Source organism: Pimephales promelas, chromosome 1 (genome assembly GCF_988280905.1).
Source record: "Pimephales promelas chromosome 1, fPimPro1.hap1.1, whole genome shotgun sequence".
NCBI lineage: Eukaryota > Metazoa > Chordata > Actinopteri > Cypriniformes > Leuciscidae > Pimephales > Pimephales promelas.
Window position 1 is genome coordinate 24015244 of NC_142769.1, and position 24345 is coordinate 24039588.

Consider the following 24345-nt stretch of genomic DNA (forward strand, 5'->3'; position numbering starts at 1 on the left):
TGTTCATAAGCTTCTAATGACTTAAAGCTTCTGAACTCTTGCATTGTGTAGGCAGTAACTTTAGGCACTGATACCATAACCAAGTTATTGACTATGTCAGGGTATGTGAAAGGTGGTAGAGCTTTGGGTCTTTCTCCATTCTGAAGCAGGTCCTACGGGTCCATACTGTATGTTGATGTCAAGTAGCTTCTCTAAATAACGCTGTTTAGTGTTGTTATTTAGTCTCTCCCGATATAGACCCTTTCCTTTTGCTTCATTTTTTTTCCCAAGAAACTGTGACTTATCTCAAGAATGCAAATAAATATCAAACTGCTCTCCTTCTCTGTTGCTATTTCTATCGGTCTTGCGGTCGAAGTAACGATGACAACGGATGGCGTATCCTCCCAGGATGGTGGATCATTCCCACAATGCAACGCAGAGTTATACGCGTGACGTCATATTCTCATTCTCGATAGTGACGCTTTTGACAATGTGTATACATCAGGTTATGGGTAGGTTTTAGGTCTGGGGTAGGGTTAGGGTTTGATCAATATCGATATCAAATTTTGCAATCTCCTTGCAAGAGCATTTAAAAGTAGCATTTAACTAAGAAATTGATTCGCACTAAAACTGCTAAAGTTATTATATATTCTAGATCAGTAATTCCCTATCAGAGGTACTTCATGTGTCCTCAAAGGTATTTTAGAGAAGGCTCCTGGGGTACTGAGAAAAATTAAAGTTGCTTATTTAAATTTGTAAAAGAGAAATTATGAGCCATACATACGTACATGATAAAAAAACATCAACACTGTCAGATTTGAATAATGAATCACTCATTTGTTTTCTTCACTACAGTCTAAAACAAAAACAGATTCAAAATGGCCTCCAGACCTGTCATAATGACAACAGCTTGTTGAGACTGTTTTTCACATGCATTATCAAATGTTTTTTTAGTTTAAAATTGAATCCTGGTAAAAAAAAAATAAAAAATAGCCTATTTAATAACATTAACACGTGTGCTAAATTAAACCCAACACGATAGCTTAAAGTATCACATTGCTGACAAGAAAGGCAGCACCAAATACAGTCCCCTGATTGTTAATTCCCATTGCCTACCGCCTCAAGAGTAGATCTTGTCTGTCCAGAGTTGGTCGCAATAGATGAATTTGTTACAATAAATGAAATGGAGTCAATATGTCAAAGTGCATGGAGAGATGTGGACTACTCTAATAAACGCTGCGGATTGACATTTTGAGACATCAAAAATACTGCATCCCATGGCCAGAATTCCAATCACTGAGTCACATCAGAGTGCTGTGAAGTAGACTGCTATTTTACCGCTAATCTAATTTAAGAACTTAGCCAGCACATGTGTACATCACACAAACGAATCTGTACAGCTTTATCAGCGAATTCATACTGGTTCCTCTCTCTCTGTCATGATTACACACTGTTGTATTGACTCATGAATCATTAATAGGAAGGATTAATTCATAATAGTCTCAAATGCACCTTCAGTGTCGAGGGGACGTACAGCTAGCATGAATCAGACAGCAGGAGGGAAGGGAGACAATGAAATGTGACATGAAAGAGAAGAGGGAGGGAATAGTCCCATGCGCACAGCACATAGACAGCAGTGCTGGTTAGCCTCAGGCACACACTTTGTGTGTTTATTAAATGGACTCTAAAAGCACTTTTCTTAAAAGCTCAGAATATGAGTGGATCATGTTGAGCTCATTTTTTCTATGTGTGCTTGTTGTGAAGAAACAAGTGTTACGTAGATGTAAGAGGAGGATTCACACTTAATGCTATATTTGTACTGAAACATGAAACATGTTGGCTTTGTGTTTTTGTTTTGTTTTTCCTCTTTGGCACAGGCTGTATGCGGGACCTGAGGCTCAATGGGCGGTTTATTCCTCTGGATGGTCAGGCCAGAGAGGGGGTGTCTGTGGTCAGCTCTCAGGGTGTGTCTCTGGGATGTTCATCCGACTCCTGCCGGAAAAACCAATGCAGCCCCCCCTTTACCTGTGTGGACCTGTGGAGAATCCATGAATGCAGGTACACATACTCATATATGGGTCTGCTCCTATTGGGGAAAAAAAATGTTAGTCATAGTGCAATGAGAATAGAAAATTGCTTAAAGGAGTAGTTCACTTTAAAAAAAAAAAAAAAACTTTTGCTGATAATTTACTCACCCCCATGTCATCCAAGATATCCATGTCTTTCTTTCTTCAGTCAAAAAGAAATTAAGGTTTTTGATGAAAACATTCCAGGATTTTTCTCCATATAATGCACTTTACTGGGCACCAAATGGTTCAAGGTCCAAAAGATACTTTAAGTACAAACTGCAAACTGTACAAAGGACTTTAAACGATTCCAGGCGATGAATAAGGATCTTATCAAGAGAAATGATCGCTCATTTAAAAAAAAAAAGTTTAAGTTTTATAAGCTGAAATGGTCGCCTTGCTCTGTTCTGTGATGCGCATTTGTGACTCTTCTGTTCAAACTCGTTCATCAAAATGAACAAATCTTTTTCCGAGTCAATTCATTCATTTCGTTTGTTTAATTAACCAAATGACACGAAAAAAGTTTTGATCATTTTGATAAACGTTTGAACAGGAGAGTTTTGAACTTATTGATCGTATCATTATTGTGTAGAAATGATGCCAAAACTGAGGAACGGTCATAATTAAAAGTAATAATAATAGAAATAGAAATGTAACGAAATTTTACACAATAAATATTGAAGTGACTTCTTTGCTTTACTCTGTTTAGCTTAGTTTTAAACTGTATGTAATATTTATATTATTAGGATAGATTCATAGTTAAAAACTAAAAGTCTACTATAGACATTTGGACATGAGTGGACATGAAATAGTATTATTGTTTTTCTTCATATTTGAATTAGTTTTTAATTTCATAGTTTAATTTTAGTGAAAGTTTCATTAACGTTGTTGTGTTTTTGTCGTTTTTTGGAAGAAAAAATAGATGTTTCTTTGGCAATGACCTGCATTTATATTTGGGAAAAAGAAAAATATATATATATATATATATATATATATATATATATATATATATATATATATATATATATATATATTATTTTATTTTTAGTTTTACTTAACTATTATAACCCTGAATAAAAATAAAATTGATGAAGACATTATAAACAGATTCAATGGTTTGGAAACTGGTTAGTATTAATAAAAATCCTCTTTAATCTGGTCAATGTAGGAGACACAAACACACATTGTAGGGGGGCTCTATACTTAGCCAAGCCGTATGCACTTTGGCCCTGGGGTTATGTGTAAACATGCCTCGAAGGCGGATACAGGTATGAAATCTGTAGGCCCCTCTTCACCCCAGACCTGTCCACTGTGCTCTCTAGCTGTGAGATCTGCGCATCTGCTGTGTAGTCGATTGTGTCTTTGATTGCATGTTGTTGTTTTCCTCTGACTTGCTGACAGGCTGCCCTGTTCTTGTTCTTATCTTTTCTTATCTGATCTGTGCCAGTCACATTGAGATTTTTGGAGTATGTTAAGATTTTTTTTTCACATATTCAGTCAGATTTTGAATTCTTTCAGCAATCCATCGGTTCTACACTGACTGCAATAAAGCAACATGTGATCCCAAGCTTGTTTTATTCACACAGGGTTTTTAACAGCTTACTGTGAGCGGTTTCAAATTCACAAACATTGTTGTTTTACCATTTTTAGATATACCAAAACAGCTTTCCTTTTATATTGACCAATGTCATTGAATTTCCTCTTAAAATGGTTGAAAATGGTTTCTAAATATGTTTTTCAGTATTGATGAAAGTACACTTTAATTAAGTGTTAACCTATTATGTAAAATGCTGTCATCATTTACTCTCTTGCAAACTTGAACGACTTAATGGAAAAAGGTGTCTTGTAGGATACCATTATTTACTCACAAATGTTCATTTTTTGCATGAACTGTCATTAACCCGTCAGTCCTTTTTTTACATACACGGTTAATATACTGGTCTTACAATTTGATTAATGTATCAACCCTTTTTTGTCTCTTGTAATCGCAGGTGTCCCCCAGGTCACATGGTCAAGGCAAACTCCACTGGCAAATTCTGCATGTACACTCTCTGTGCCAGCCGCCCATGTCACAGGGGCACGTGTGTGGCGCAGTCGCCCTCCAAATTCACATGCCACTGTCCAGAGGGCTACCGTGGCCGGCACTGCGAGGTGACGCTGGCCATCTACCGAGACGAAATGGGTCTCAGTTTCAGCTCCCTTTTCGCCATATGCATCTGCTTTATGGCCCTTCTAGGTACGTATCATCATGAGCTCTTAAAATCGCATCATTCACTCACCCTCATGTCGTTACAGCCGGCAATATGTGTAACAATATTAATTATTATCATAATACAAGTGCTTAGGTTTTGTTGCTACAGTACATTGATAAATGTGAGTTGTTACATTTAGAGTGACCTAATTAAAATAAATGTTGGTACATTTTACAACTTGAATCAAAATGTTTCTCACAGTCAACACGCCAGTTGTTGGTTTACTGCAAAATATTAGTTTCAGTAGGAGCCTTAAATGAATGTATCAGCCTGTTATTTGTCACATAAATATTAACTGTGCTCTTCCTCCTCTGCTGAACCTCATGTATTTTTAAAACTTATTTTGGTGGCTGGTATTTCAATATTCTTGCCTTGCGATTATTGATATGTATTTATTCAAATGATTTTTCCCATGTAGTAGCTGTGAAGAGTTAGGCATACATGTATATATTTCTTATATATGCCAAGGTTTCGTGCTCCCATGTGTTGCATTTATTCTCGCATTGTCTGACAGCGGTAAAGAACACGGCCTACATAATCAATGATCATGACTGCTGAAACTCATATTAACTCCTTTTCGTTCCTTCGTCCTCATCTGCCTGCATTGATACGCTCGAGGCCAAAGGGAAGCAAACAATCTTTTTCCTCCTCTCACACTTTCATTCCATTATAGATTTGACATGACCTTATTCATTCTCAGCTCCAGTTGCTTTTTAAAGTGTTAATTACTTGATTTGTAGGCACAAACTGTGCTGTTTACCCAAGCCGGGCTGGAAATTGAGATCAATGCACTAGGGTTTTGGGCAGAATTTAAATGGTCCTGACTGTCCTCAACTGAATTTAAGTAGCCAGTAAGTTTTGGGTTTTTTTTTTTTTCCTCCTCTCGTGTTTTTTCTTCTACATTGTTTTTCTGAATTCCATCCTGTCGGTTTGAGATGAGCAGTGAGAAATATGGTTCAAGTGCTCTCTGCCATATAAAAGGCTTCGGCACAGTGTTAAGAAGATTTTTTTTTCTTCTTGTAAGGCGGTTAATAGGTTTAGCGTACCGTGCTACACTAACACCTCCACCTAGACAGGACTCTCTTCCCTGCTGAACACAGCCCCCCTGCAGACTAACATATCACTAAGAACAGCAGAGAGGGAAAAGGTCCATCTGTTAAACCCCAGGAACAGATAATAATGTGGTGAGATGCTTCTGAACAGGAGGAGAGGGATTTTGGATTGTTCTTCTGAAGACTGAAAACGTCATACATCTATAGAGTATACACCATGCTCTTTTTTTATGGAAGCATAATGATATATTTTATATACCGTATTTACAGTATACACTCACCTAAAGGATTATTAGGAACACCATACTTTGACCCCCTTTCACCTTCAGAACTGCCTTTATTCTACGTGACATTGTTTCAACAAGGTGCTGAAAGCATTCTTTAGAAAAGTTGGCCTATATTGATTGGATAGGATCTTGCAGTTGATGGAGATTTGTGGGATGCACATCCAGGGCACGAAGCTCCCGTTCCACCACATCCCAAAGATGCTCTTTTGGGTTGAGATCTGGTGACTGTGGGGGCCATTTTAGTTCAGTGAACTCACTGTCATGTTCAAGAAACCAATTTGAAATGATTCAAGTTTTGTGACATGGTGCATTATCCTGCTGGAAGTAGCCATCAGAGGATGGATACATAAAGGGATGGACATAGTCAGAAATAATGCTCAGGTTGGCCGTGGCATTTAAACGATGCCTAATTGGCACTAAGGGGCCTAAAGTGTGCCAAGAAAACATCCCCCACACCATTACACCACCACCACCACCAGTCTGCACAGTGGTAACAAGGCATGATGGATTCATGTTCTCAATCTGTTTACGCCAAATTACCATCAACAGAAATCGAGACTCATCAGACCAGGTAACATTCAACTGTCCAAGTGATTTGCTCCAAGTGAGATGCAAGCCGATCCACTTTTCCATGTTGATAAGAGCATTAAAATAAGAAAAAAATAATGTGAGAAAAAGAAATCAAGAGACATTTAGAATAGATAAAAATCTGCGATTAATAGCGAGTTAACTACGACATTAATGCGATTAATCCCGATTAAATGCTTTAATCATTTGACAGCAATATATATAAATAAATTGCTATTTGTACTAGTGGTTCACCAGTGTGGAAAGGCATCACTTGTCCTCTATTACACCTGTATTGTCAAGTGTCTTTCTACAGCGTAGCTGATATGCAGTTTTGACATTCACTCAGTGTAGATGCTCACCTGCGGGAATAACCACCCATCATAACATTAAAAGATGGACTTGAATGATTATGGTTTATAGTGCTCTTTGACGATCTCTCACTCTTTGTGACTCTCATGGGATCCTTTTTTAATGTCTGTGTGAAAAAGTTTTTTTTTTTTTTTTTTTTTTCCGGTTAAAAGACTCTCAGTAAAGTTTCAGTATCTCCTTCTTCATTTTCCATGCATTTTTTTTATAGTCCTTTTTATACGTGCGTTTTCACATAGTTATTTTCCCGATCATTAACCATTTCATGACAAAATGTTCTGTCATAAAGTGTCTCTGATTTACATTGCACTTGTCATTTTGGGTATTTAAAAGCACAAATATGACATGTTAGAGCATGGCCTTTATGTGAGACTACATTTACATTACTTTGAAGGGAAAATTTCTCATTAGTATTTTAACCACAGTTTGAAGAAGATTCATAATACAAGCCATTTGTTCAATTAGCCACTTGAATCCAACTGTCATGTTTTAATGTTAGTAAAGTGTCATGTCTTAAATAATGAGTGCAATTTATTAACCCAAATTATCTCAGTACCATAAAATTACTCACAGCAAACTGATTGCTGTGACCTTGTGTTGTTTTACATTTTATTTTTTAAATTACAGTCCAGTATATTTAAGTCTAACTGAAAACATAGACTAATTAATTTCCCTTCTGAATTAATGCGTTTTTGCAGGGATTTATGGTATTCTGAATTCTAAATTAAATGAAAAATAACTTTTGAATATTAACAATTTAAGATTAAGATAAACAACAGTGATCTAATTTTCCCCCAAAACTAGAGATAATGGAGAAAACACATATACATCAAAACTTCTCCTCAGCCTCTTTTATTTTTTATGTTGCACTAATGATACTGTATTTTCTGTCTTTACTACGGTGACGCAAAGCATGTTCATTAATATATAATTTATTGGCATTTATAGGTTGTTTTCATGGGGACAGCTCGGTTCAGGTTTTGCTACCAGTTTGGTGACTGTTGACCCATGATAGGCAAACCCAGACCCACCTACACACACACAGTAATGCCAGTGCAAATGCTGGATTTTTTTTATTATTTGATCTTCTGTTGAGGCTCCACGGCATTTGAAGCCAAGAAGTGGTGAGCTCCAAAACTTGTGTGTGTGTGTGTGTGTGTGTGTGTGTGTGTGTGTCTGTGTGTGTGTGTGTGCGCGCGCACATGTGTGTGTCTGTGTGGAGAAGAGAGGGAGGAATAAAATGAAACTGTGTGCGATAGAGTGTAACCTTTATTATTATCTTTATATGTGTGTACATTATTCTTTGTGAGGATAGCAGTAAATGTCAGTGTCATATGGTCATTCTGATTTGAAGGTGCAAGTGTCTGCTTTTTTCTTGAGATTGGTTACTGACATATGGGCCTGAATTGTGAGTGTGAAGGTGAGGTTTTAGTATAACGCGTTTTTTTTTTTTTTTTTTTTTTCGGATATGGATCTGGATATTCTTTAGTTTAGCATTTTCTACTTCATACTAATGTATCTCAGGTGTGATAAGATAGAAAGACCATGTTACATTAAAGGGTACATATCATGCTTTTAAATCATTCATTTTTACATATAAATCATACCGTTGTGGTCTATATAAAACATAACTGCAATGCTTGGGTCTGAATTCCTCATTATTATAGCTCCACAAGCCCCTTTTCTAGCCCTTTTCTGATGTGCGTCTTTGAGCGACCCGTTTCAATGCGTCCCCTTTAAATAAAAAGGAGATGCGTCATACCCCGCCCGCTCTCCAGGTCGATGAGTTCACGGTCAGTTCAACTCCCCACGTTCGGCCATTATTGTAGTTTGATTAGAGATATATGATTATATACGATACCTTCAAAGAACATTTTTATTCACACGTTAATAAAATGTCAACAACAGAAGACTTGTCCATCAAGCCTTACATATTCGAGCCAGAGCGAGCGAGTTGATAAAGATGACGACGGACCTGCAGAACAACCACTTCTTCATATGGATATATTGGTATGTGAGTTAACTGTTTTGTGTTATTAGTGAAAGTCGACTATTTCTCTTGTTAAAACAAGCACACTGACAAGAAGATAAATGACTACGGTCTAATCTTACCACAAAAAAATCTGTATTGACAATATGATACGTTTAGAAAAGCATCAGAAAACAACGCAGCTAAATGACCATTGATGAAACTCAAGAACAATAATACTGCAGACGTGTAACGTTACTTCAAAACAAAAACAAAGAAAGACAAAGCAGGTACTGCTAAACCATGACCACCATGCGTTTTAAGAAAGTAAAGTACTTTATTTTTATTAACGATATTTACAGCTTATCGAAATGCTCTGTTCGTCGTCTCCAAAGATAGAAGGAATTTACCTCTCATTCAGACGAAGTCAATCGGCAAACCCTTCTTTATACTGGCGGAGGTTGTTGAAGTGGGAATCCTTGAAGTGCTTCAGGTCACTAACGTACATCCAACAACCGAACATTTTGACTTGCCCTCTCGTAACTTCTGCATCATTGAGATTGGACTACAAAATAATAATAATAATAATAATGGCGGGTTGCTCGAAGTGTTGGACCGGTAGTCAATGTCCTTATTTGGCAGTTCCGCTGCAAATACGGTGACACGCTTTTAAAAAAATGTCATAGAGAACAGAAGAAAAATCTGAACAGGTTGAAAAATATGACCAAAACAGAATATAAAGATATAAACGAATTACCTGAAGAGAATAATTTCATCTTTTCTGTACTTATAAACACTCCAAATAAAAAAGTGGATTTTGCATGATATGTCCCCTTTAAAATACTAAGGGTTCCTCTGTCTTTGTACACACACTCTTTATTTTCTTTTTTTTTTTTTACTGACATATAAACATAGAGCATGATGGAACATTTACAACCCACTACCAACCATAAGTAACTTTGCAACTACATGTCAACTAACTCTCAATAGAGTATTAGTAGACTTTTGGGGTTCAGGTTAGGAGAATGATTTGACGTAGTTGCCAAGTTACTATGCAACTTAGTCAGTATGTCTGTTGGAGGACCACAACGACTTTATAAGGGACTTTGGTGACAATCAAAGTGTTAGTAGATACAGTATTAAGCATACAGTCTACTAATTTTGAAGTTCACACATATTTTATGTTGAAGTTTAAAGTTGACATGTAGTTACTAACTCATTTTTAGTGCCCACTGATTTATCTTTTCTTCTCTTTTTCTCGCCTTCCCTGCTTTTTCAGTCTTTGTGTTTTCTTTTATTGAAAAATAAATCCAGGGCTTCTTTTAAAGAGTGTCAATGCTATTAAATGAATAATGACATACATTAAATGGATGAACAAAGCATTTCATATAATAAAACCAAATGTGTTGCCCAGTTATTGATTTGTTTTGTTTTCCTTAAGAACCGTAAGGAAATGTAATACATACAACAAATGTAATGACCATGAGAAATCATCAATAACGTGTTTTGTTCCAGTGTTTCAGAAACCTGGATAGATGTTTGAACAGCTCTATTCACTCTTTGCTATCTGTGAAGAGATTGTAGAAGAAGAAAATTCTCCACTGGTTAAAGGTCTGACTTTGTTTGAGCTTTTTTTTATTTTATTTTCAGAGCAGAAACAGAAGCAAAATGTCTCAATGCCCTTCTACAGAGCAGTGTTTACTGTCTTCGCTTTGGAGATTAGGATGCCGGGCTGGTCTTGGGTGTCCTGAGAGGGGTCTGAGGGGTCAGATTGGAGGGTCATGTGATCGATGAAGCAGGAAGCCAAGAGACAGAAGGCTTGTCTGGAATCAGATGAAGAAGTTTTTCACTCAATATCAACCACACAAGATGCATTTAAAAATCACTGTGAGAAGTTACACTGTTGGAGAGACAGAAATAGACTGAGGGAGCACAGTGGCATTTGGGTCATTTTTTAAGCATATTAATGAAGGCAACCGTTTTTAGACTGAAATGGCAATTAAATGAGTCACCCTTGGCAACGAATAAGCGATTCAATTATATAATTTCAGCATTTTACAGTGGACATTCCTGGGCAGGCAGACAGTTTAATAATGGTCTTGCAAGACTCTTCTTGGAAGTGTGAAATATCTCTGTAGCATTTTTTGTGTCACTTATTTTCCATGTTTTTCCACACGTTCTGTATATCAAACATAGAGTATGTCACAGTTGTCTGAAGACATTTCTTTTTCACAGATGATCTCAGTTGGATAGACACACTCCGTATGGCTTTCTGCACATCTTGTCAACGTCTTCTACAAAGCTTGACAAAACACACCAGAACTATGCAGCAACACATGCCGTGTGTCAGAACTGAAATGGTCTTCCTTCACCAAGGCTTCTTTTCTGTTTGCAAATGAGACATTTCACCAAATAGTTACTGCTTTTAGAAAGGGCGCATTTGATTACATAGACTCTCCAGCCTCACTTCTTGAACTCAGCTCATTGCTCTGATTCAAGGACAGAATTAAACTAAAAGTGTGTTTTCTCTTCATGCATCTGCCTTTCTTTGGTGGTGACAAGGCACACATCTTTTAAACGAGCAGATATTTTGTGTGTAGCGAGGTTATTGACAAGGATTGAGATTGTGGGATGTCTGAGTGCAATTTTCAGCCTTTTAAAAGGTATCGTGTGTATTTGTGTCGCAAGGCTTTCATTTAAGTGCTCAAATCCTTTAGATTAATCCAAAAGCAGCTGTCAAGCTCGAACACGGCCATTATGACACCTTCTACCAGGCGGTGCTTTTCTCTGCCTCTTTATGGCCCCTTCACCACTTGTCAGGTTCTCACGTCTTTGACATGAACATCTAAACCTGGAATTATTTACGGGGTCGACCTTAAAACACGTCGCAAAAGACGCATATTATCCCTGCAGAGGTAATAAAGTGGAAGCAATAGAAGGAAGGGAACGAGAAAATCTCAAAAGGTCTCATGATTGAGAGAGCGATAGAGATAAACGCACAAAAGGCAAGCACACAAAAGAAGGTAAATGGAGAATATTTCTGAATTGAATAGAGAGAGAGAGAGTGGAGTGTTGGCAGACTGAAGTGTACTGGGCATTAGATAGCAAGATAATATACTCTAAAGGTCAGTGGTGCCAAACAGGATTGATTCAGCAAGCTATGCTTGACACGAGCCACAGCGCTCCCTGGAATAATGTGTCTGTGGCAAATCCGGGCCATCTCTGCGAAGTCATAACGTTGACATCAAGCAACCTTAGTGCCAGGGAAGCACAGCCTGAGGGAAGCTCCAGGTGATGTTCTTTCACAGCCCAGCTCACTTAAAAGTAGTTCACACTGATCGACGAGCAGGGCTAGTGTTCCTGTAAATTTTAATAGCTTAAAGTGATCCTTGATACGCACTCAGGGTAATTCTCAACCACTTCCTGTGCCTCCGCAGTGCTGCTGTTGGGGATTTTCTTGTACACGCGCTGGCGGAGCTATAAGGGTCTGAAGGAGGGAGTATATCACGTGTCTGCGCACCATGACGGCTGGGAGGACATCCGAGAGAACGTGCTCAACTACGACGAGGAGGGTGGCGGGGAGGAGGATCAGGTGAGCGCCTGACTTCTGTTTTAAAATTGATTTCAGATCACAGGTCAGAGAATCTGACAAATGAGGACAACTGAGTGCTCAAAGTTACTATGACAACTTGTGCGGGTTGCCATGACGCCCTGTCGAAGCGAGGCGCACTTGTCAATTTGTCTCTATGACAACCTCTAACATTTAAAAAATGCACTCTGATGCTGATGACAGGTGGCTTCACCGAGTGCCGAGGGAAAGTGTGACAACGTATTTTGTACAATATGTGGCTTTTTGTTATTAGAAACACTAGTGGTAACTGCCTGCTCCTCTGATCTATCTGAAGTATGTGGGTGTAGATGTGTTGCAGGATCTTTCATTCTCATATCTGCGCGTGTAAATTGTGGTGCTCTGAACCTCTCCATCTGATGAAGCTTCGCACATCTCCCTTATCGTGTAATCAATTACACCCACACTCGTGTCGCCCACACCTCCCTCTCTGTCTCTATTCCTCCTCTTCTCTTCGTTTATTTTTTTCCTCAAGAAGCATTAAATGTTTTTCTTCCTCCCCCGAGAGCTGCAGCGCTTAATAATGAGGAGATTCATCCTCGGTTAAATGGGATTAATGTTGATGTTCAATGGGAAAAGGGGACCAGTATCACGTTTTGTTGTTTTGACTGAGTGTGTGCTCTTCACTGCGTCTGTCAGGATTCTTCCTCTCAGGTGCTGGAAGACGTGCACAAAGGTGTTAATCTGAACGCGGGGTTAGCAGCTTGAATCCGGATTAATGCCATTAACAGTTTGGGGGATAATAAATTACGTGACGTGGAAGTACAGACAAGCTGCTTATTTTGTCAGTGAGCTCTGTCTTATTAGTTGTAGCCGTTTTTGTGATAGAGGTTGTTATTACACCAGTTCCTGAACGTAATGGCATTTGTAACGCTAATGATCTTGTGATACCTTAATGCATTTAAATTCCTCTCTCTCTCTCTCTCCCGCTCTCCTTCAGAATGCCTATGACATGGCAGAGCTCCAGAAGTCCCTGCAGCCTAGCCCGGCCCAGTCAGTGCAGTACAGCCGTTCACGAGCCTTACACCACCATCCTCCCTCCCAGCAGCAACAGCAACACTTTTGCCAGCCTGACCCCCCCTCCAGAGCGGGTACAGCCGCCACCACCTCCTCCGTATCCTCGGGAGCCACCACCATCCGCAGGGACGTCCCCCCCAGCCACTTTCCGGCTCAAGGCCAGACTGCAAATCCCAGTCGAACAGCCCAGCTGGCCCGCAAAAGCCTGTCGTTCTCCAGCCAGGACCTGGCCCGCTACCTGTGTGAAATTATCCGTGATGCCGACCAGCACCCGGAAACGGCACCTTTCGACTCCCTGCAGGTTTTCTCCACGGAGGGGGGCGGCTCGCTGGCCGGGTCACTGAGTTCCTTCAGCTCCACTGGGCTGGAAGAGGGAACTGCAGCGGGTCAAGAGTGTTTGAAAGAGTGGGGGCCGCGCTTCGAGAAGCTGAAAGCCCTCTATGAGCGGGCTGAGGGCAGCGACCTCTAAGGAACTACCGGGAAGACTTCCTGCTGCACGAGGAGAGGAGGGAGACCACGAAAGACTTGTCTAAAAACCAGAGGAATTTTTCTTATGCTGAAAATTCCTACGCTTTGGCTTTCTCTGGATGTATAACTTCATGCGAAACACTCCCTCGGCGTACAGAGCCGGGTGGCATTTGGTACTCTCAATGAGCAGCGAATGGAAAATGCTAATCCAGGACACAGCAAATTGTGGTCATGGCAATTTTTAAGCCCACAACGGGCATCTTTATTGAAGTGAATTGCGGATGACAATGATTTTAGTGGAACCATTTGTTATCTTTGTGTCCAACATTGGCGGAGAGCCTCGGACGTGCTTCACTCAGATCTTTCCTGATATTCCATTCTTGTATGTCTGTATGGTCTCTGTATGGTGTTTTTAAAAAGAAAAGAAAGACGGAAAGAAAAATAAACTGCCACGCTCGGATGTGACAAGAAAGGGGTTTGTCCTCCTCCTTCATGGGCCGCTTTCTGAAATCATTTCACTGCTTTTTCTGTCAGGGTGGCCACTTGTGTTCATCAATCATAACTTCATACTCGGATACGGTTTATTTTTTCTATTTGCTCAACCCTTCACTTAGATTCTATGCGCGAGGATGCGAGTCTGTAGGGAAAAAAAAAAGGACCAATAATAAACTGAAGATGTGTGAAAAACACTGAGGAAAATGAAACAGAAAGCAGCCTTATTGTCTGGCATTTTAGGGGACATTCCTTGGGAATATAAATTGTGTCCTCTCTTTCTAGCCTGAAAGGAACTGCTGGAATACAAATGTGACTGAGGGACAAGGCTGAGTGGCTGGCATGAGACGGAAGTTTTCTGTTGCTGAAAACTATCAAAAACTCTTGGCTCTCGAGCTTTATTGAGTGGTAGCAAAACTGAAGGATAGCCATTAAGACAAACGAATGTGTGTGTTATTCCATGTGATCAACTCAAAATGAATTCGAGCTCTGTCGTAGGAGCTTACATTCCAGTTTGCTTCCTTTTGAAAGTATTGTGTTATTAACCAAACCAGCTTACCCGACCATATCGCCATTTCCGGTTCTACTATAAATAACTACTTGTATCCCATCGCATTATTCGGCGCTGCAGTGAAGAGATGAGCCTCGGCACCAGGTGCATTCAGGGATCGGTGAACCAGCGGTTTCAGACCCTGAGCGCCTCTCATGTAACATGTTTAATGGGCTTGTGAACGCATGTGGTGAGGCTGTATGGGGTAAAGGAAAGGCAAGGCAAGGCAAGTTTGCGTGTGCAAATGGAATAACTAAACGTCTCCCCCCCGTGAGGCCTCAAATGCCAACCTTGTATTTTATGCATTTTAAGGCAATGTTTTTTGCCCTCCTTTTATCGTTTCAGTTATTTATTTATATATTTTTCCCGGAGAATGCCGTATGTGGAGCATGACAGGCTGGCTGAGGAGAGTGGAGCGAGTAGGAGTGTGTTAAAAGACATCAGAGTGCTAATCCTAATGTGAACTGATCGCTCACTGTCATGCTGTGAACCAAAGGATCATGGGAGTTGGAAAACTCGATGGGGAAGTCGTCACTCTTATTATGGATCTCAAAAAGTGCCAATATTTCCAAAGGCAGCAACAAGAGTATAAAAATAAAGGTTTTCAAGTTAAAGCTAAGAAATATAGCTGGAAGTGCAATGCTTGCTATTTTATAGAGTTAAAAGAGGCCAACGGGATTGGCGCTTAGAGTCATCCTTGTAAGGGGATTGGGAAGGATACAGCATGAGGTGAGAGTATTCATGAATGAAGCACGATTGGGCTCTGTCTTTGAATCACAGAATTCCTTATCTCAAGTTACAAATCCTATTCCTCTTTGATTTTGAACCAAGGCCACCTGTTTGTTTGTGTGGTGAATATATACAGTACTCTATTTTGTGAAACAATGTTTTTACCTCATTTGTGCATATCAAAACTGCTTTTTAAAAAAAATACATAAAGCAATCAATCTAAAGTATTATTTAATCATTTTTTTTTTGAGTTGGTAAAGGTATGTTGGCGTTTTGTATTTGCATCCTTTAAATTGCTTTTCTTTTTTTCTTTAATAAATGGACTACTTTTGTTTGATGATACTTGAACATTACTGTCAAATACTGCTATATTCAAATGAAAAAAAAAAAACAGTCTGGTTTTAATTTAATCTGTTGTAAGTCTCTTGAGAAATAAGTGGCCTATTTATTATATGGAAACAGAGCTGTAATTAGTTGTGGATAATGCAAAACATGAAATGAGAGCGACCACAAATCTGACCTGCATCTATCACAATGCCTCTGTGAGTTGGCTTCAAGTGACAGAAATCATATCGCAGTGGCAGAAATCTGCTGCATTCAACATACAAATTTGCTTTAATACAAAAATGGAAATGTACACAGAACATCCAAAGACAAATCAACACTTTTGACACACAAATGAAAACAATCCATCCGCGTGAAATACCACAGTAACAAACTAGTGCAATAAACCGTACAGAAGAACTCTTAGTTAAACAATTAAACAATGTCAGGATATGAAATCACAGCACACAGCTGCATCAAGATCATCTCCTGAAGGACAGTGTTGTGACAGAAACGTGTGAAGCAAAGGTTTATGTGTCAACTGTCTTGCCAGGAAATGTAACAATAGCTGTTTCACCACATTATAATACAATAACAGAAAGTCACAGAGGAGTCCTGTGTTTTCAGGAAAAAACACCCTGTTTATCTTTAAACACTTTAAAGAGATTCAAAACTGTTTTGCACCACCCAGAGCACCTCTGTACAAAAGATATTCAGCTGACATTCTGGACAGAAAAAAAGAAAAAAAGAAAACAGCAGCAAAGATCAAAGGTAGGTACATTTGTGTAGCACTTGTGGCCACTCATTTGACGGTCTTTTGAATGAATGACTCGTTAGTGCAGCAGAGCTTATCCGAAAATGGAAAGGCACTTTCAAACACTAAAGGCTTCATTTAGAACTTGAGAGAGAGAAAAAAAAAAATCATACAACATTGTTGACCATTCAATTTAACTCTGTTTTAAAAAGACTGCGAAACTGTGAATATCTCAACCAAACTACATTAAAAATAACTCCACAATGGAGGATTAAGGAAATTCCATAGGACATTTCGAACTTTCATGAATACTTCATCCTAAAAAACATACTATGTAAATTGTTTTACAACGTGAAATCTCGAAACCTTTTTTTTAATTTTTTTTTTTTAACTAAAGTGATCACCTCCTACTTACACAACTAAAGCACAAAGCATATACAGTGGAGTCCAAAAGTCTGAGATCACATTGAAAATCTAGGAACAAAAACCTAATTTAAACCTGAAAAATGTTAATGTTTAATGAAAAAGAAATTCTTATCTATTACTAAGTCCCCAATTAAATTTTGACACTATTTATTCTTACAGAAAATCTATTCTCACAATGAAAATGTATGGCACCCATGAGTAAGGCTGTTCTGATTTGTTTCTGTAAGAGTGACAAAAAACTGCTCTTTTTTTGTTCTTTTGGCATATGGATGGATTTAATGTATACAGCTCTATATATTAAAAGCAGCCAGACAGCAGGTAGCCCCCCATCCCCATCTACCCCACCCTCCCCATCGCTATTTCCTGGTTTCAGAAATGTGAGCTTGGTGAAAGGGCACGTGTTGAAAGAGAAGCGAAGATCAGAGAGCGCGTGAGGGAGTGCGACAGACTGTGAGAAAGAGATTTTCTTCCCTTCTCTCCACGTTAAAATTGAGCTCCTGTTGCGGCAGACCGGCTCACTGAAGATTTACACACACAAACACACCAAATCTAATGTGTGCTGGCTCAATCAGGCATCTCTCAAGCACACAGCAGCACACACACCTGCTACTATCACACACTCATTGAACATTCCAGATGGGGCGTTCAGCCATCCAGTGAAGGTGGGTGACTGCTGTTGAGGAACGAGCACTACTGACCGCTTTCAGCTTTGTTTTTCTTCTTGAGTTTCTTGAGTTTGTACACGTGAAAGGTCTTGTTTTTGAACACCCGTGAGAAGAGGGTTGAATACGGAGGAGTGTCAGTCTTAATGGCCTCACAAAACCGTGGATGAGACGCCGGGATGAGGTCTGGCTCGTTTTCACCTGGGCCATCCATAATCTGTAACAAACACAGATTCACAATATCCTCCTCAGACCTGAATTATGTTTCAAGTTTCTGAAAAATATAAAAGTACATTTTACCAGCTCATGAGGTTTCTATAAATTAAAACAAATGATTTTTTTTTATATAATTGCTTTCATTGTGATTTTTTTTGTCCATTCCAATGGACATAAGGTCAAAACAGGTGTACTTCCCAAAAATGTACCAGCATGAAATAAATTAATAAACATAAAATTTGTTGGTCTATACTTTAAGCTTTTTCTCAAGGTCAAAAACATCCCAGCAGTATACCATTTCAACTATAATTTTGAGGTTTTTGTTTTACAGATTGCACATTGTTTGTAACAAACTAAATATCTTCGAATCAATCTAGAGTCATTTTTTAGAACAAAAAATTGAACATTATAACTTTATAACACGCCCCGACCCCCCCGGGGGGCCGACGGGAGGAGCCCGAAGTTTCGGGACCCCCGAGGCAGTTCCGCAAAAGCCCGAAAAAAAAAAAAAAACGAAAGGGGTACCACTGTCGTTTTTTTTTCGGGTCAAATTTTTGAGTTTCGATATCTCAGCTCTGGAAGGGTCTAGAGCCTCCATTTTTGCACTCAGGTCTAAGTCTCATGGCCCTCTATCAGAATCCAGAGTTTTGGGAAGATTGGAGAAACTTAATTTTTCGCCCGAAAAAAAAAACAAAAAACGTAAGGGGTACCACTGTCGTTTTTTTTTAAGGCCGAATTTTTGAGTTTCGATATCTCAGCTCTGGAAGGGTCTAGAGCCTCCATTTTTGCACTCAGGTCTAAGTCTCATGGCCCTCTATCAGAATCCAGAGTTTTGGGAAGATTGGAGAAACTTAATTTTTCGCCCGAAAAAAAAAAAACGTAAGGGGTACCACTGTCGTTTTTTTTTTCGGGCCGAATTTTTGAGTTTCGATATCTCAGCTCTGGAAGGGTCTAGAGCCTCAATTTTTGCACTAAGGTCTAAGTCTCATGGCCCTCTATCAGAATCCAGAGTTTTGGGAAGACTGGAGAAACTTAATTTTTCGCCCGAAAAAAAAAAAAAACGTAAGGGGTACCACTGTCGTTTTTTTTTCGGGCCGAATTTTTGAGTTTCGATATCTCAGCTCTGGAAGGGCCTAGAGCCTCCATTTTTGCACTCAGGTCTAAGTCTCATGGCCCTCTATCAGAATCCAGAGTTTTGGGAAGATTGGAGAAACTTAATTTTTCGCCCGAAAAAAAAAAAAAAAACGTAAGGGGTACCACTGTCGTTTTTTTTTCGGGCCGAATTTTTGAGTTTCGATATCTCAGCTCTGGAAGGGGCTAGAGTCTCCATTTTTGCACTCAAGTCTAAGTCTCTTGGCCCTCTATCAGAATCCAGAGTTTTGAGAAGATTGGAGAAACTTAATTTTTCGCCCCCCAAAAAAAAACGTAAGGGGTACCACTGTCGTTTTTTTTTTTCGGGCCCAATTTTTGAGTTTCGATATCTCAGCTCTGGAAGGGGCTAGAGCCTCCATTTTTGCACTCAGGTCTAAGTCTCATGGCCCTCTATCAGAATCCAGAGTTTTGAGGAGATTGGAGAAACTTAATTTTTCGCCCAAAAAAAAACACGTAAGGGGTACCACTGTCGTTTTTTTTTCGGGCCCAATTTTTGAGTTTCGATATCTCAGCTCTGGAAGGGGCTAGAGCCTCCATTATTGCACTCAGGTCTAAGTCTCATGGCCCTCTATCAGAATCCAGAGTTTTGGGAAGATTGGAGAAACTTAATTTTTCGCCCAAAAAAAAAAAACGTAAGGGGTACCACTGTCGTTTTTTTTTCGGGCCCAATTTTTGAGTTTCGATATCTCAGCTCTGGAAGGGGCTAGAGCCTCCATTTTTGCACTCAGGTCTAAGTCTCATGGCCCTCTATCAGAATCCAGAGTTTTGGGAAGATTGGAGAAACTTAATTTTTCGCCCAAAAAAAACGTAAGGGGTACCACTGTCGTTTTTTTTTCGGGCCCAATTTTTGAGTTTCGATATCTCAGCTCTGGAAGGGACTAGAGCCTCCATTTTTGCACTCAGGTCTAAGTCTCATGGCCCTCTATCAGAATCCAGAGTTTTGGGAAGATTGGAGAAACTTAATTTTTCGCCCCCAAAAAAAAAAACGTAAGGGGTACCACTGTCGTTTTTTTTTTCGGGCCCAATTTTTGAGTTTCGATATCTCAGCTCTGGAAGGGGCTAGAGCCTCCATTTTTGCACTCAGGTCTAAGTCTCATGGCCCTCTATCAGAATCCAGAGTTTTGGGAAGATTGGAGAAACTTAATTTTTCGCCCAAAAAAAAAACGTAAGGGGTACCACTGTCGTTTTTTTTTCGGGCCCAATTTTTGAGTTTCGATATCTCAGCTCTGGAAGGGGCTAGAGCCTCCATTTTTGCACTCAGGTCTAAGTCTCATGGCCCTCTATCAGAATCCAGAGTTTTGGGAAGATTGGAGAAACTTAATTTTTAGCCCGAAAAAAAAAAAAAAACGTAAGGGGTACCACTGTCGTTTTTTTTTTGGGCCGAAATTTTGAGTTTCGATATCTCAGCTCTGGAAGGGGCTAGAGCCTCCATTTTTGCACTCAGGTCTAAGTCTCATGGCCCTCTATCAGAATCCAGAGTTTTGAGAAGATTGGAGAAACTTAAATTTTCAACCGAAAAAAAAAAACGAAAGGGGTACCACTGTCGTTTTTTTTTCGGGTCGAATTTTTGAGTTTCGATATCTCAGCTCTGGAAGGGTCTAGAGCCTCCATTTTTGCACTCAGGTTTAAGTCTCATGGCCCTCTATCATAATCCAGAGTTTTGAGAAGATTGGAGAAACTTAATTTTTCACCCGAAAAAAAAAAACGAAAGGGGTACCACTGTCGTTTTTTTTTTTCGGGCCGAATTTTTGAGTTTCGATATCTCAGCTCTGGAAGGGGCTAGAGCCTCCATTTTTGCACTCAGGTTTAAGTCTCATGGCCCTCTATCAGAATCCAGACTTTTGAGAAGATTGGAGAAACTTAATTTTTCGCCCAAGAAAAAAAAACGTAAGGGGTACCACTGTCGTTTTTTTTTTCGGGCCCAATTTTTGAGTTTCGATATCTCAGCTCTGGAAGGGGCTAGAGCCTCCATTTTTGCACTCAGGTCTAAGTCTAATGGCCCTCTATCAGAATCCAGAGTTTTGGGAAGATTGGAGAAACTTAATTTTTCGCCCAAAAAAAAAAAACGTAAGGGGTACCACTGTCGTTTTTTTTTCGGGCCCAATTTTTGAGTTTCGATATCTCAGCTCTGGAAGGGGCTAGAGCCTCCATTTTTGCACTCAGGTCTAAGTCTCATGGCCCTCTATCAGAATCCAGAGTTTTGGGAAGATTGGAGAAACTTAATTTTTCGCCCAAAAAAAAAAAAAAACGTAAGGGGTACCACTGTCGTTTTTTTTTTTCGGGCCGAATTTTTGAGTTTCGATATCTCAGCTCTGGAAGGGGCTAGAGCCTCCATTTTTGCACTCAGGTTTAAGTCTCATTGCCCTCTATCAGAATCCAGAGTTTTGGGAAGATTGGAGAAACTTAATTTTTCGCCCAAAAAAAACGTAAGGGGTACCACTGTCGTTTTTTTTTCGGGCCCAATTTTTGAGTTTCGATATCTCAGCTCTGGAAGGGACTAGAGCCTCCATTTTTGCACTCAGGTCTAAGTCTCATGGCCCTCTATCAGAATCCAGAGTTTTGGGAAGATTGGAGAAACTTAATTTTTCGCCCCCAAAAAAAAAAAAACGTAAGGGGTACCACTGTCGTTTTTTTTTTCGGGCCCAATTTTTGAGTTTCGATATCTCAGCTCTGGAAGGGGCTAGAGCCTCCATTTTTGCACTCAGGTCTAAGTCTCATGGCCCTCTATCAGAATCCAGAGTTTTGGGAAGATTGGAGAAACTTAATTTTTCGCCCAAAAAAAAAACGTAAGGGGTACCACTGTCGTTTTTTTTTCGGGCCCAATTTTTGAGTTTCGATATCTCAGCTCTGGAAGGGGCTAGAGCCTCCATTTTTGCACTCAGGTCTAAGTCTCATGGCCCTCTATCAGAATCCAGAGTTTTGGGAAGATTGGAGAAACTTAATTTTTAGCCCGAAAAAAAAAAAAAAACGTAAGGGGTACCACTGTCGTTTTTTTTTTGGGCCGAAATTTTGAGTTTCGATATCTCAGCTCTGGAAGGGGCTAGAGCCTCCATTTTTGCACTCAGGTCTAAGTCTCATGGCCCTCTATCAGAATCCAGAGTTTTGAGAAGATTGGAGAAACTTAAATTTTCACCCGAAAAAAAAAACGAAAGGGGTACCACTGTCGTTTTTTTTTTCGGGTCGAATTTTTGAGTTTCGATATCTCAGCTCTGGAAGGGTCTAGAGCCTCCATTTTTGCACTCAGGTTTAAGTCTCATGGCCCTCTATCATAATCCAGAGTTTTGAGAAGATTGGAGAAACTTAATTTTTCACCCGAAAAAAAAAAAAACGAAAGGGGTACCACTGTCGTTTTTTTTTTTTCGGGCCGAATTTTTGAGTTTCGATATCTCAGCTCTGGAAGGGGCTAGAGCCTCCATTTTTGCACTCAGGTTTAAGTCTCATGACCCTCTATCAGAATCCAGAGTTTTGAGAAGATTGGAGAAACTTAATTTTTCGCCCAAGAAAAAAAAACGTAAGGGGTACCACTGTCGTTTTTTTTTCGGGCCCAATTTTTGAGTTTCGATATCTCAGCTCTGGAAGGGGCTAGAGCCTCCATTTTTGCACTCAGGTCTAAGTCTAATGGCCCTCTATCAGAATCCAGAGTTTTGGGAAGATTGGAGAAACTTAATTTTTCGCCCAAAAAAAAAAAAACGTAAGGGGTACCACTGTCGTTTTTTTTTCGGGCCCAATTTTTGAGTTTCGATATCTCAGCTCTGGAAGGGGCTAGAGCCTCCATTTTTGCACTCAGGTCTAAGTCTCATGGCCCTCTATCAGAATCCAGAGTTTTGGGAAGATTGGAGAAACTTAATTTTTCGCCCAAAAAAAAAAAAAAAACGTAAGGGGTACCACTGTCGTTTTTTTTTTTCGGGCCGAATTTTTGAGTTTCGATATCTCAGCTCTGGAAGGGGCTAGAGCCTCCATTTTTGCACTCAGGTTTAAGTCTCATGACCCTCTATCAGAATCCAGAGTTTTGAGAAGATTGGAGAAACTTAATTTTTCGCCCAAGAAAAAAAAACGTAAGGGGTACCACTGTCGTTTTTTTTTCGGGCCCAATTTTTGAGTTTCGATATCTCAGCTCTGGAAGGGGCTAGAGCCTCCATTTTTGCACTCAGGTCTAAGTCTAATGGCCCTCTATCAGAATCCAGAGTTTTGGGAAGATTGGAGAAACTTAATTTTTCGCCCAAAAAAAAAAAACGTAAGGGGTACCACTGTCGTTTTTTTTTTCGGGCCCAATTTTTGAGTTTCGATATCTCAGCTCTGGAAGGGGCTAGAGCCTCCATTTTTGCACTCAGGTTTAAGTCTCATGGCCCTCTATCAGAATCCAGAGTTTTGAGAAGATTGGAGAAACTTAATTTTTCGCCCAAGAAAAAAAAACGTAAGGGGTACCACTGTCGTTTTTTTTTTCGGGCCCAATTTTTGAGTTTCGATATCTCAGCTCTGGAAGGGGCTAGAGCCTCCATTTTTGCACTCAGGTCTAAGTCTCATGGCCCTCTATCAGAATCCAGAGTTTTGGGAAGATTGGAGAAACTTAATTTTTCGCCCAAAAAAAAAAAACGTAAGGGGTACCACTGTCGTTTTTTTTTTCGGGCCCAATTTTTGAGTTTCGATATCTCAGCTCTGGAAGGGGCTAGAGCCTCCATTTTTGCACTCAGGTCTAAGTCTCATGGCCCTCTATCAGAATCCAGAGTTTTGGGAAGATTGGAGAAACTTAATTTTTCGCCCAAAAAAAAAAAAACGTAAGGGGTACCACTGTCGTTTTTTTTTCGGGCCCAATTTTTGAGTTTCGATATCTCAGCTCTGGAAGGGGCTAGAGCCTCCATTTTTGCACTCAGGTCTAAGTCTCATGGCCCTCTATCAGAATCCAGAGTTTTGGGAAGATTGGAGAAACTTAATTTTTCGCCCCCCCAAAAAAACGTAAGGGGTACCACTGTCGTTTTTTTTTCGGGCCCAATTTTTGAGTTTCGATATCTCAGCTCTGGAAGGGGCTAGAGCCTCCATTTTTGCACTCAGGTCTAAGTCTCATGGCCCTCTATCAGAATCCAGAGTTTTGGGAAGATTGGAGAAACTAAATTTTTCGCCCAAAAAAAAAAAACGTAAGGGGTACCACTGTCGTTTTTTTTCGGGCCCAATTTTTGAGTTTCGATATCTCAGCTCTGGAAGGGGCTAGAGCCTCCATTTTTGCACTCAGGTCTAAGTCTCATGGCCCTCTATCAGAATCCAGAGTTTTGGGAAGATTGGAGAAACTTAATTTTTCGCCCAAAAAAAAAAACGTAAGGGGTACCACTGTCGTTTTTTTTTCGGGCCCAATTTTTGAGTTTCGATATCTCAGCTCTGGAAGGGGCTAGAG

General features: G+C 39.8%; 2 protein-coding genes across 4 annotated transcripts in view; one reads left to right on the forward strand and one right to left on the reverse strand.

Annotated features, from left to right (window-relative positions):
• Nucleotides 1-15762, forward strand: part of LOC120469136 (neural-cadherin) — a 283986-nt gene extending 268224 nt beyond the window's left edge. Inside the window, exons 30-33 of the mRNA XM_039657904.2 lie at nt 1857-2037; nt 4037-4281; nt 11979-12133; nt 13110-15762. Coding sequence (XP_039513838.2) covers nt 1857-2037; nt 4037-4281; nt 11979-12133; nt 13110-13655 — 1127 coding nt within the window. The 3' untranslated portion in view covers nt 13656-15762. The remainder of the gene's footprint in view (nt 1-1856; nt 2038-4036; nt 4282-11978; nt 12134-13109) is intronic.
• Nucleotides 15763-16014: 252 nt separating this feature from the next.
• dpy19l3 (dpy-19 like C-mannosyltransferase 3) overlaps nt 16015-24345 on the reverse strand; it is a 141762-nt gene continuing 133431 nt past the window's right edge. For all 3 annotated transcript variants that reach the window (XM_089129360.1, XM_089129363.1, XM_089129361.1), the window contains exon 19: nt 16015-17808. In XM_089129360.1, the coding sequence (XP_088985486.1) occupies nt 17620-17808 (189 nt within the window). In that variant the 3' untranslated portion in view covers nt 16015-17619. The remainder of the gene's footprint in view (nt 17809-24345) is intronic.